At 40.2% G+C, this 14174-nt stretch overlaps 1 protein-coding gene across 1 annotated transcript in view; it reads left to right on the plus strand.

The window, feature by feature from the left end:
* The window catches only part of GPR123 (G protein-coupled receptor 123), a gene marked incomplete at its 5' end in the record, with an annotated part of 51666 nt that extends 49911 nt beyond the window's left edge, over positions 1 to 1755 (plus strand). The window contains one exon of the mRNA XM_009865282.1: positions 534 to 1755. Coding sequence (XP_009863584.1) covers positions 534 to 1755 — 1222 coding nt within the window. The remainder of the gene's footprint in view (positions 1 to 533) is intronic.
* Between the last annotated feature and the right edge of the window lie 12419 nt (positions 1756 to 14174).

Here is a 14174-nt window from a genome sequence, read left to right on the forward strand (position 1 = left end):
AACTGAAAGTCTTTTTTCCGCCCCCCATTACGTAGGCTGTTCTCTACTTTGGCAACAAGAAAATTATTTAAGGACAATCTTCAGGCTTAAGAGTTTGTATCAAAGTCCATTGATACAAACCATTGAAATCTGTACATTTCTGTTCCTTGCACAGACTGTGTAAACTATGCCTCATTTGCTTTTTAATCAAAGTATTAGCTCTGACATGTTTAATAGTAGAAAAAAGGGTTGACATAAATGGTCTTACACTTCACTGCAATTCTAGATTCTAAACTGACCTACATTTCTTGGAAATTTTCAGCTTTAATATCCTCTAAATTATACTAGACATTCTATTAAAAACTATGAAAGTGATGCCTCAGCTTAATTGATATTAAAGACAGACTCCCTTTCTACACAACAAACATGTCCAATCTTCTGAGACACTGTTTTAGTCATACCCGTTAGAGTCCAGTTTCACATTGGTCAGTTGTCCACCACATCTAATGTGGGCTACAGAATGTTCTTGACTCTCTTTTTTTTGTTGTTTCCAGTTGCTGGATGGCATGGGAGCCTAGTCTCGGTGCTTTTTATGGGCCAGTAGCATTCATTGTGCTTGTCACCTGTGTTTACTTTCTCTGCACATACGTGCAACTGAAGCGCCATCCTGAACGCAAGTATGAGTTGAAGGAAAAGACAGAAGATCCGCAGAGAATGCCAAGTACTGAGGTGGGCCATGGTCATATTACAGACCCTGTGTCTGTTCCCCAGGCAACCTGCTCCATGATTTCTTCTTCCTTGTTGGAAAATGAGCATTCATTTAAGGCTCAGCTTCGAGCTGCAGCATTCACTTTGTTCCTATTTACTGCCACTTGGACCTTTGGAGCACTTGCAGTATCTCAAGGTCATTTCTTGGATATGATATTTAGCTGTCTTTACGGAGCCTTCTGTGTGACCTTGGGGCTTTTCATCCTGATCCATCACTGTGCAAAGCGAGATGATGTGTGGCATTGCTGGTGGTCCTGTTGCCCGTCTAGAAGAAACACCTATTCTGTCCAAGTCAATGTGCGCCCAAAGGTTAATGTCAATGGAGACACTCAAGTTCATGCACCTTGTCTTCAGGAATCACCATGTCCCAACAAGTCAGCTGTGTTTAATCATCCAGCAGCTAGCCACTGCAAACTTACTAACCTGCAAGCGGTTCAAAATCATGTGAACTGCCTTTCGCCTGTGACACCATGTTGTGCAAAAATGCACTGTGATCAGCTCCTTGATGATGAAGCTCACATTCATGTCCACAACGAGGGAACCTTCAGACCCAACGTGCACATTCATAGATGTCTGAAAAGCAGAACTAAGCCACGTTATTTCAGTCGGCATAGGTCTGCAGGTGAAAGAGAATACGCCTATCACATTCCTTCAAGTATCGACGGCAGCATCCACAGTTCACATACAGACAGTCCCCACAGCACGCATGATAGCCAGTCAGGTCACAGACGGGCCTGCTGCTCAAAAAGCGACCCATATCCTACTGTCAACCAGCCCGAAAGCAGCGACGCAAGTACTGTAATATATAGTTGCGCTAAAATGCCAGAAAGTGACACTGTGCACCATCCAGCTCATTTTGAAATGCACCCACGGACACAGTCATTGCCGTTTAATACAACTAATCACAACGGAATCCTCAAGGGAAACGTGCATGAAGCCATGATATACAGCTCAGATAGTACAGGAAATATCAAAACTGGCCCTTGGAAAAATGAAACTACTGTGTAGTTCATGGGCCATCATAACGTGGCTTTTCCCCTAGACCATCATTACCTTTGGTTTTATTCCAGACTAATTAAGGTGACATATTTGTGTAGCTCATCAGTAGATTGTACAGCTTTTCCATCTTTATTTCCATTTTCTCAATAAGAGTTTAAGAGAGAGAAAGATAGTGACAGTTTTAAAGTGATGTTATTTTTAAGAGAATGTTACAAAATTATTCTGAAAGATAATTAGAAATTGAAGTCTAGACAATTGAATATGAGAGGCAATATCCTTTTGTCACACAGAAGGTTTCTATAGAAATACATCATAGTCATTCATTGTTTTCACTTTTGTTCTGTAGTAACTTCACGCTTTTTATAAACATATCAGCATCGTAAACTTTTACTTATTTATTTTTGTAGCAAAATATTATTACTGTGCCATGGACTTTAATCAGAAGTGACTATGGTAGAAAAGGTAAAACAGGATTTTATAAAATTACAGCTTTTTAGATCTACAAAAGTGATACTGCCTCTAAAGATCTGCTGTAGCATATGGCCTGTAAAGTCGTGTAATGTACAGTCTCTGTTCTGTCCTTTTTCTTGTTGGAGAGAAGTGCTAGGTAATGTCTCTGTTACATCTATGGTGCTGTATTGGTTGTATTTTGCATGACATATGTCAGGATATACCATTTGCTGTTTTCTAGCGTTACACGCGTTAAAAAAGAACAAAAAAAAAGTGTTGTACCAGGCTGTGAAAAACCCTATTGATATTAATCTAGAGCATTATAAATCTACAGAAAAAATCACTCTGCACTAGTTTAAGTGGCACAATCCTTTGTATAAGGTTATAAGATAGCTTTGATAAGGGTCCACTCTAATGTCTTTACAGAGCATGCACTACTCATTGTATGTGACACTGTGCGGTGTAATAGCAATTGTCTCAACAAGTTTCACACTTCTTTGTAAAGTACGCCTCTTGAACAAATCTGTAGACTGTTTCACGATAACCTTTCCACATCTGTTAAGGTAGAGCAGTTTTATCATTAACTCTTTGAGGACTACAGTTATTTTCTTAAAGTATCTTGCTCTAGTTCAGAGACACTGTATATACAATGTTGTCTATTTAGTTACATGATCAATGTAGTCCAGAGTTGTCAGGAAAGTTCAGTCATTTTCCAAAACCACACCTTCTTAGATACCATCTATTAATTTTGCCACTCGCTTCCCGAAAAGCCATTTCCTCCCCTAGTAAATTTCAGATGTTCTTCGTCCTTTAATGCAAATTTGACCTTCCGAGAAGTTCTTTACGTTCATGATTTCTGCTGAATTGTAGGGCATTCCAGAGTCAGTACCCTGCTCTATTAACAAGGCTCTTGGTAAGAAATCTTTTCATGTTTCCATGAACATCTGGACACAACATGTCAACTCACAGTTCAGAACTGCATTATAATTAACCTTAGTGAAATAAAACTGCTTTTTTCAAGTAGGAAGGGTGCAGAATAGTAGTGAATTGCGGAGAGTGAATAGTTGCACTGTAGAGCTGTGAGAAAAATGTATGCAGTGGAAAGTAAGCAGTGCATCCATAAATAAGAGAAAAAGCACAATTCTACATGGCCACATGAGAAAGTTTGCTATCATGTCTTAACACAGGCTCATGTAATTGCTGCATTGCTGCAGAGAGGAAATAGAAAATTCCCTTGAGAAATCATCAATCTGTGATTCTCTGTGTATATGTGGCAGAAATCATCACATACTTCAGCCCATTTTTCTTATGTTATTAGCAGTTTATTAGCCTCTACCTTTCTTTTTGATACATAGGAATGCATTTCCTAATAGTGTACATAAAGATGACAATTATAATTTTTAGAATGTTATAAAAACATGTAAGTCAGATGAATGTGTTCTGCAGTGTTGCAGGTGGGAATTAGTACTCAAAGGGTTAATGCTCAGTATCTGAGTGCAAGAAATCTTGTTTTTCTGTATTTTTGTAAATTTGAAATATATATTGTAAAATCCAGCAGTGCAATGTATCCATCTCAGATTGTGTATTTTTAAAAGGTGAGCAAAAAGAATGCACTAGGTGGTTGTCAAGTTTTAAGCCAATATACAACAGTTCCATGACTGCTTCTTTAGCTAATACAAAAATAAGAAACACCTGAGCTTTATTATGTATATGCTGTATATGCTTGAACTGTCTCTAAACTAAAATACAGTATTTTTCTTTGTTTGCATAATGAAATATTTTGTTTAATAATTATCTTCTTTTAATATTTCTTTTACTCATTCTGCATAGACAGTGAGCCCTAAACAATAATAGACATAATGTGAAATACCACTTTTCTGTGTCTCAGCACTATGTACATATATATATATTCTGTAACTGCAAAATCCTAGGAGGTCTGTAGACCATTATGCAAAATATTCCACACACACGGCCAAGTGAAATACTCACTCTGCAAGTACCCACTCGGTGAGCTTCTTTATTCAGCTTGTGTTTTAATCACCTCTGTTACTTTGTCTGAGAGGCCAGTTCCATCTTCATAAAGGCTTACAAAGAAGTAAATAGGTGCTGCTTTCCACAGAATATCTTATGTGATACAAATCTCTGGAATTTAAACCTAAAATATTAAAACACTTTTCTTATTGTGTTAAAAATTAATTTAGTGAATATTTCTGGGCTAATTTGGAAGAGATGTGTTATGCAATAATCTGTTTGCATATTATTTTTTCAGAAAATAGACAGTATAACTACAGAGTAGGAGAACATGATATTAAATAAATACAAAAATGTTTTGTAACACCAAATTTGACCAAAATGCTTTTTGTGCTTTTGACTTTTTTTTCCCTTTAGATAAATGAGATAATTTCAATGCTTTGGGAGTCTGGTTTTGTTTTATTTTGGGGTTTTGGTCAATTATAGTCAGTGAACCATTACTATTCTACCTGATTTTCTTTCCTATAAAAATAAAGTCAATGAAATAACTGGAGTATAAATTCTTCACGGACGTAAACATGTAACGTGTTTCAAAGTCAGCATTAATTCTGGTGATTCATTGATAACATAAAAATGACTGAACAGACTTTTACTGTTCCCTTTCTGTCTGAGACTAAGCAAGAGACATTTAATCTAAAAAAAAGATGATTTCTGAAGAATGATGCAATCAACAGAAAACTGAATGGTCGTTATTACAGTACTACCAGGATGAAAATATGCTCTGATGCTGTAGTGTTCTTCTCTGCACATAGAAACTCCAGTTTTCATGACCAGATTTCACATCATGTGACTCCATTTTAAGTCACATAGGTTGTTTACAAGAAGAATTCCTACGCAGCCTCACATAAAGAGCTTTGGCGTAAAAGTAAAGCATACATTTCTTGCACATTATGCCTGATTGTATACGTTGTTCCCAAGAGGTCTGTTGGTTGTGTCTGCACTAATATGACTGAGCAGTCACTGTCAGTGGCCATAAACACATGTTCTCCTTCACCACACGGCTGCCTGCCAGCTACCCTGGGGGCACCCTGTCCCACCAAGGACAGGATGTTAACCCACCAAGGGAGCTTTCGTTGCGGCTCTAAAAAAAAACCAAAAGCAAAGCCTGTGCTTAAAGCACACTGGTAGACAATGCAGGCAATTGGGCAGCCTCTGCGTGAACCCTGAAGGCAGGTAAACCTAATGGAAGTGGGTTTAAGCAGTATAGCTCTTCCTCCCACTAGCTCTCTGCCAAAACTACCTGCGTAGTAGGTCTACAGACATCCATCAAATCCAGGCAGTTAGTCAGCTTATCTAAAATATCTGGTTAGCTGAAATAAGAGTGAAACAGCACAACATAGTTAAGGATTAGAAAAAGCCCAAGTTAGAGGAGACCTTTGCAGATGCTCTGTTACAAAGCTCCTTTGGGTTCATCATGCGTAGAGACAAGGGCCTAAGCATCCTGGATGCCCTGAAGATCTGAAATTGCTCTTGTGCAGACACTATTAAAGCTTACAAGGCTGACCATGAGTCCACAAATTTGGAGGTAGTTTCTGCTGTATGTTATATGCCTTTTTTCAATTAAGAGATTGTCTGACAGAGGCAGTGTGTCCATTTGGCTCTCTGGGAAAAAGAAAGTTGTCATCGGGATCAAGCTGGTAGCCTTTTTAACATAGAACCTTCTTTGCATGGAAACAGAAAAAAGGAAGGTGGGTATGATTCTCTGTAAAGAAGACCACTGTACTCTCACTGAGCTTTTTGTTGCCTGTGGCAAGAAATGTCAGGCTGATGAAGACATTAGCAGCTCAGCAGCCTCCTCACCAGAACGTAAATTCTAGTTCCGGCTTCCTCCAGTTCAGACAGAAGCTGTACAAGGGGCTGGATCAATCAGGATCCATCAGCTGGTGTTAAAGGCTGGCTGACCAACTTCAGGCAAGCAAACTCAGTAGTAACTTGATGCTCTAGGCAGCCTTTACTTGCTTAAGTTAACTCGACAGAGAAGAGAGCTTTTGGTTTGGTCATTTTGTTTTCTTTGTGCCCTGACCATTTTTTTATCAGCAATTTATATTCTGAGAAGAAAACATATTCTACAAATTACTGTGACTATATAGTCAACCAAAACTATGGCTTTTTGTTCCCTGTTACTACATCTGTGAGGGTGCAAGTGAATCCCTATTCCCTTATCCTACCAGTCTACTACCTGAGTTTTTCAGAAGCCAAACAAGCAAGCATCAGTGAATTCAGGATAGTATTATAGGGCTTACTTCTCTGTAAGATGGGTTGAAATTTGCTTTGCAAGCTCCAGAGCAGTTCAACTTCAGACAAATATCCTGCCTTATGGTTGTGCAGCTGGGTGTGTCTGAGAAGTAATGGGATTTTTTAAACATGGTGTCTCTGTAGCCCATAGGTACTACTGTCTCTTTACATTTTGATTTGTTTGAATTCTACAGTGCCTTGCAGTCTGAACAACAAAATGACTGACAGTTCCCATCAACCTGTCACTCTGCTCCAGCTGTTCCCCTTAACCTGCAGCACACTGTGAAGCAAAATTGTCCAGCATAGTCAATGTTTTCATTCTTCCTCTTATTTGTTTCCCAGGTACTCGACAGAAGGAAGGCAGCAGGAGGAGCTATTTGGGGGCCAGGGGGAAACTGGGAAAAGAGAAAGCAATAAAACACATTATTCATATTCTTCTCACAGTACTTACTTTCGTTAGCTCATTTGTTACTGAGCTGTAAGCAGTTACAATCACTTATTCCCTGATTCTTTCTATTGTAAGACCTTGTTCGCTACTAATTAGAACATAGCTGAAAGTTAAGAATTTAATTTGATTTATGCCCTCAGCAGTTACTGCGCTCGGAAGGATGATTTTAGAGTTCAGCCAAAACAGCCACAATGTTTTCAGCAAAGAGGCTTGAGGTAAAGTATATTTGTCCACAGTAACACCTCCCACTGATTTTTTAATAGTTCTGTCTTCAAGGCCCATTATTTGAAAACTTTGGAAAGTATGGCTATTACAAGAAGAGATAAGGGCACTTATTTTTGTCTCTAGAAAGTAAGCAGTTCAGCATAGATGACAATTTAGCCACGAAAAATATCCCTATATGCTACTGTGAAAGTCTACCTTCTTGGAAAGCCTAGGCCTTGACTGAGGCTACACTGATCACACACATCTGCAACCTATAGGGGCTCTAAAAGACCCACCCTATAAATGATTGACTTCAGCTGCCCTTGCTAGGCTGAGGATGGAAAGTAGGGAATCTTGATTCTCATGTTGTCTGCTAAATTCTTGAGCTTAGCTTCCTTCTTGTAGACACCACGATGGAATGGAGAAGGGAACCATCTGATTTGTATAAGTAGAGCAAACACTGGGCTAGAGGAAGTTGAAAAGACTGAGCTTCTAGTCATGTATTGAGTTGAATGGAGCAAGCTGATCAGAAGGAGAGAAACTGGTATGAGGAGGAAGGTGCAACAGGCTAGCTTGGGATTGATTTGAAGCTGGGAGGGAAAGGAGGATCACAAAATTGAAAAGAGGGACTTAAAGGTGTGGCAGTTGCAGCCTCTCAGACAACAGGCCCTGCAAAAGATTTGGTAACAGACCTGCTACAAGGACCTGGCAAGGATGGCCAGTGAGGCCTGATGACTTTGTTTACTGTTTCTGTGCACTGGATCCTGAGCTAATTGGAAGTTGCCCACGGCCAGACTCGACTCAGGTATAAAAGGGGCTGGATGCCGTCCAAGGAAACTTTCTGGCATTGAGAGTGCCCACCACCCCTTACTAGTGAGCGAGACTTCTGGATATCCTTGTTCCCCAAGCGGGTGAGTGATTTGTTGGGTACACTTGAGAGAGGGATTTTCCCCCTTTTAGCAAGTGACTATGTGCACATTTTAGTCATATTTCTAGAGGAATAGTCGTGAATTCCTAAATCCAGTTGTGTACTGATAATTTCCAACTCGCATCTGAATCTGTAATATACTTTGTCTGTCGGAGCGTGTGGTAGGTTTCGGCTTAGAATAAATTTTGGTTTTTTGTAACTGCCCTGTCTGGTTTTGTGGGTGCCTTTGCAACAGAAGGCTGGGGAGAAACTGGGACCAAAGTGGTAATGGGGAGAGGGAAGTAGGATGAAACAAGTAAGTCAATGGTTATGTTTCCAGGTTGGGTATGCAAGCCAAGTTTTGCGATTCCTCTGCAGTCAGTAAATATCTGAATAGCTACTAGCAAAACGGCTATTCACTTACAGCATTGGTCCTTGTACAAAATGACAGTCTATTACTGCTGTCAGCTATTCCATTAACATAAGTGTCAGAATTCTGTGTAATGAATCACAGATGTTCAAAGCTGTTGATTAACCAGATATTTCATGTGCCACATGATAGAATTTCTGTATTTTTAATGTCCTCTTTCAAAATCCAGGAACTACCACAAAAAAAGACAACAGATTTCAAACAGTGTTAGTGAAGCTGAAAGTCAAACACACCAAATCAAGGAACTGTTAGAATTGAGGTTGTGTTTGGAACTTTCCTTCACAGCTTTATTCTGTCTTTTGATGTTGTTTTTAACTATTTGAGTGCATGCTGCTTTCTAATATCTTGGCTTTGATCCTGCACATTTAATGCTCTTTAATATGTTCATTTGTGTACATCTAGAGTTAAGCTAGCCATTTCATTTTAAGCTTTTTGTCATCTTTTTTTCCATGTTTTTCTGGAACTTTTAAAGAAAGCCTTCTCAGAAGAATTTTGAGATTGAAGCCACATAATAGCACAGACCCTGCTTTTCTACCCTTCCCTGTGCTGAGTGCTAGAAAGGAAGAAATGGTTTGACTTTCCTTTGAGTTTTCGTTACTTGGGGTTCTTTTCCAAAGTATTCAAGTAGCTGTATAATTGTTTCAAGTGTTGTCATCACTCTGAGGATGTAGGAGCGTTAGAAGAAGGAGCAGGCTGAACTCAGGAAATCCGTGTCCTAGCTCTGTGCAGCTGTATTCCCGTCCGTAGGAAGCTTGTACCTTAACAGTGGTGGTTTGTGTTGACATCTAGGCTGCCTGTAAATCCCATCTTCCCTGCAATGGGGCCTGTTCTGGAAAGCTTCCTGTGAGAAAGATACTTGAGGCTGCTGAGAAGGTCATCACATACCCAGTCCCTCCAAATTGCAGAATGTTTCAGCTTTGGCCGATGAGGGATGGGCGTACTTTTGTCGCTGGCACTGCACAATTGCCTCCCCAAGCCAACAGCTGGCTAACCTTACGTGCCAGGAGAGAGATTCAACACAAATGTGAGGTTTAGCCCCTGTCATTATATGAAGCTTATTCTGCTGTCAGCTGAGGAAGGTCCCTTCCCTTCAAAAACTCACAGGTTATTGCTAATCCTGAGCCTGTTGCCCAAGCCAGAAGCTGGAAGGCCAAAATGGAGTGAGGATGTGACATCAGCACAGAGGGCTGGTTTCTCTCTGTCTTGTGTAAAACCTATTGAAACTTTCCCTGCGTTTGTATATGAGAAAAAAGCAGGGAGGAGGGAGTTAAATGGACAGCTAATCCTTTTTTGGGGTAGTAAGGGGAATAGTTTAAGCGCTGCAACAAAACAAACCCCCAGCCATTCTGAGTTAGTACAGAAGCCTTAATTCTAGCATTATAGCAATGTTGCGTTCCACCTGACAGCACAGTGCAAGCAATGTGACATACAGTCAAGGGCTATAGTACATTGAAAATAAGTACACTTCACCCACAATGCTTTTCCTCTGGGTAAAAATAAGCTGTACACAGTTGTTCTGTGGAAGTATTTTCTGCATCCTTTGATATACTGGTGGACTGTTCTGGACTAAGGATTCATTTTGTGTGGGCATGCATTTAAAATGTTTTTGTGATATTGAAGTGAAAAAAAGGGAAAGTTACCTTTTGTTTTTAATTAAACAAAAAAGCTAATCATCAGTACTACACTGAGGCGTTGTTTTTCTTTAATATGTAGCTAACACAGATCCAGACATATGCATAACAGAGCACTGCACCAAGACTGAAAAGTAACCACAGAAAACGGGAGGGGGAAAAAAAAAAATCCTCTTACTGTCAGTGGTTCAGAACTTTGCCTGTAAGGGAGCAATTCCAGATTATGCAATCTGCTTCATTAGCCCATTCATCTTCTCAGTGTGTTATTAAGGTTCAACTTGCTTAACAAAACCAGGGAGATCAGAATATGTCAATCAAAGTTGGAATGACTTGAACAGTCCCTGATATAAGTGGCTTACGTAGTTCATTGTAGATTGATGTGGGGAAACTGCTGATAGAGACAAAACATACAGGATATGATTTCAAAGGCCCTGGAGCTGTAGGATGAAAGATCTTTAGCAGAAGTTCTTTTACTTAGACAAAGTAAGAATAAAATATCTTATGTAGGATATAAGGAGGTTTGAATTTAAATCAGTGAAATGATGAAAGAGACCAACAAAGCGGCATTTAGAACAGCTCAGTGCACGCTTCCTTTCCTTGTGTAACCACTGCTGGAAATGTTTAATTTATACAGTCTTTAGTCAAACTTTTTCATTTTAGAGCAATAAGCTGTAGAGGTGAAATTACAGACAGGAACCTTTCCATCAGTTTCCGTGGGTCCTAGGTTGAACGCACAGTGAACAGAAAAGGCACAGTTAGCGGTTTAGAACCTGACCTGAAAACTGGCAAACTGCAAACCTCATTAAATGGAGGCTTTCCCTCGTAGCATGGGGTTGCACATCCTGGAGGAAAAGTCGTGGAGATGAAAGAGAAATGGGGCATAAAGGGGAGGAGAGTGTTGAAATGGGTAATGGAATGAGCATGAAGTGCCTGCTGAAATGGAATGTGCACAGGAGTGACCACAAGCCCTGGATGAATAAAGGAGTGTATTGGGCAGGAGTGCACAGGCAAGCCTGTGCCTGTTGGGGTGCTCATTCAGAGAGGATGCCAAAAGACTGGGTAATGTTTGGACAGTAGCCTCAAAGTCGAGCTGAACAGTGGAAATATGCATCATGCTAAAGGCACGTAATGTGTTCTGGCTGTGGAGGAAAAAAAAAGTTTAGTGATTTGATCCATGTCCACAGGTACCTATATGGGCACAAACTACCATACCAAAGGTTCTTTAATCTAGCAGAAAAGGTATGAAAAGACTCAGTGATTAGGAACTGAAAGCTGAAAGTAGGACTTGCCTTTTAATCTGCAAAGTAATTAACTTCATGAAAATTCCTTGGTGATATGGTAAGTTGAAATTTTTAACTCAAGAGAGCATATCTTTCAGCAATATATTTCACTTCAAACACAGATTTTTTTTACCTTGGTGCTATAAGAACTACAGGGTAAAATTTTCCAGGCAGTTTACATTATATTTGATGTTCAGTCGACTTATCCACAGAAAAATCCTACTTTCAGATAGGTAATATAGAGGTGAGGTAGAACAGAAAAGACAGTATCTCAGCCTGCCTATGCAGAACCTAGCAAACTGTGTAGCACCTTTGGTTTTTGTGGCATTGTTCAGTTCAAGTGCCTTTTTAATGTTTATTACTCCAGTTTGTTTGTGAACTGTATATTTGAATGGAAAATCTTTATATTCCGCAACATAATAAAGCTCTTAGTTACTGCTTTAAATTAAAACTCCCTTAACGTCACCACAATGGTGCTTCCTTAACTCTGTTATCGGTATGTCCAGTAACAGTCCACATTAAATCATATTCTCTCTTATCTCCTCTCTAGCACCTATGGCCGAACTTTGAGCTGCATTAAGAATTCAGTGTTTCTAATTTAATGCCTTCCTTGCAAACTTCCCAGGGTGTTGCTTACAGTGGAATATGTTCTTTATAATCCTCTTTTTTTTCTGTCTCTCCAGGAAAATTGGCAAAATAATTCCAGATTTCACGTGTCCAATAGTAGAAAAATTGAGGATCTTGCAAGTTTCCTAAAAACCTTATTCCAGCTTCTATGTCTGAAGCTTCATCTATGATTCTATGATCTTCCTTGTTTGGCAGGTTCACTTGATTTGGGTGTAAAATGATCGAGCCTCTAGTCTGTTGAGAACAAAGGGAAGACAGCCATGTGTTAGGATCACAGAATCCCAGAATAATTGAGGCTGGAAAAGACCTCTGAGATCATCAAGTCCAGCCTATGACTCAACAGCATCACAACGGCTAGACCACAGCACTAAGTGCCACATCCAGCCTCTCCTTAAACACCTCCAGGGACCGTGACTCCACCACTTCCCTGGGCAGTGCATCCCAGTGCCTGAGCACCCTCTCCTGAGGAAATGCTTCCTGAGATCCAATCCAAACCTCCCGTGAACCAGTTTCAGGCTGGGTCCACTTGTTCTGTCACTAGTTGCCTGTGAGAAGAGCCCAACCTCCACCTGACTACAGCCTCCCTTCAGGCAGTTGTAGAACAACTAACACCCTGCACAGAGACTGGTATATTCTAGGTAGGGATAGCTCTGACTTGCACCGTGTGTACGTAGTCCCAGCATTTGTGAACATCTGTGCACCTCGAATTGTGAGGAACGAGATGAAACTGTTCCTGGGCTGTGTTGGGAGATCTTCTGTTGTTTCGTGGATTTTTTTTTTTCCCCTATTCCCAGCCTCACGCACAATGGCTCTTCTCTTACCCTCCTATTTTTCATTATCTGACTTTGGTTGCACTCGATCACATTGCTGTTACTCTACTCACTTTTTCATGTCCTTCTGGAAAGGCAGGGCAGGTTCAGTGCTGACCTCAGCTTACCTGGCGGCCCCAGGTCTTGTGCTGACAGGGCAGTGTCAGGGCTGTGATCTGAAATGCTCTTTGCTGTCTTTTTCTCTCTTCTCCTAGATGTGGATTTATCCAGGGAGATAATTAAACTGCAGCCCCCTCCTACACTCTCCATTTCTGCTGCCTGCTGCAGCATGCTGTGCCCTGTGATAGGATCACTCATGTCCTTTCTCAGTCACGTGTGTAACTTGAGTGAAAGCCTTCCACAATGTCCTCTTATTATTCTTCCTTTCTGAAAAAGCTTCTGCCGTGAGGCATGTAGCTCTGTTTAGTTTTCTATATTATTTGTTGTCAAACATCCACATATGGGAAGCACTGCTCTGATTATAGACTTGTGGCAAAGTGATTGGAATGATTACTGCTCTTTCTTACAGTAATTATTTTATTTGCTTAGTAAATGATTTTTTTATAAATACCAAAATATAAGCACCAATTTGGGAATGTCCTCTTGCTGACGTTCCCCCAAAGCACCACTGTTGTGCAAATCTACCAGGAAATTACAATTTCTCACTTCACTTTTAAAGTGCTTGCCAGAGTTCTTCATTTTCCACTTCTGTGTTGCTCCTAAAGCTTCTTGCTATTTCTTGGGTTTTATTCTCCCTCTCACACTTTGCCCTGTGTGGCTCAGACAGCATCCAGATGGTCTCTTCCTCAAGTGAGCCCTTTCTGGGAAGAGCCTCGCTGTTGTCACTCACCAGAGGATGAAGCTGACCTGAAAAGACTGTGCAAAGCAGAGAGTTTATTTTTCCCTTCAGTGGCACTTAGACATGTAGTTTAGAGCTGCGTAATTTCTATGTGTATGTATGCATGTGTACACGTGTATGGAATTTTTATGTGCAGAGATACAGACACACACTCACACACATATAAATGAACTGTGGACCGCAGTAGAGAGAGACCAACTTGGTGTTTGTTACTGCCTTGCTTGGTTTTAAGCAAGCAGCATATGTTTTCAGAATATGTCTTCTCATCTGAAGTATTACTGGTATTTGCAGTATTTCCTACTGGTTTTAAATGGAACCTGCAATTTTCTAAGTGTTACAGGAATTCCAATCTGCATAAAAGGAATGAGCCATTTAAAATCTCAGAAGCTTTTTCAGTGGCTGTAAATGCTCTTTCACTTGCACTGGAAGTACCTCCCCAGAGGTACAGGAAGTTCCCACTTGTAAAATTGGTCCAACAGATTTCTAATAGTGATGGTTTTAACAAAATTTTGCACAG

Source organism: Apaloderma vittatum, unplaced genomic scaffold (assembly GCF_000703405.1).
Source record: "Apaloderma vittatum isolate BGI_N311 unplaced genomic scaffold, ASM70340v1 scaffold6092, whole genome shotgun sequence".
Classification (NCBI taxonomy): domain Eukaryota; kingdom Metazoa; phylum Chordata; class Aves; order Trogoniformes; family Trogonidae; genus Apaloderma; species Apaloderma vittatum.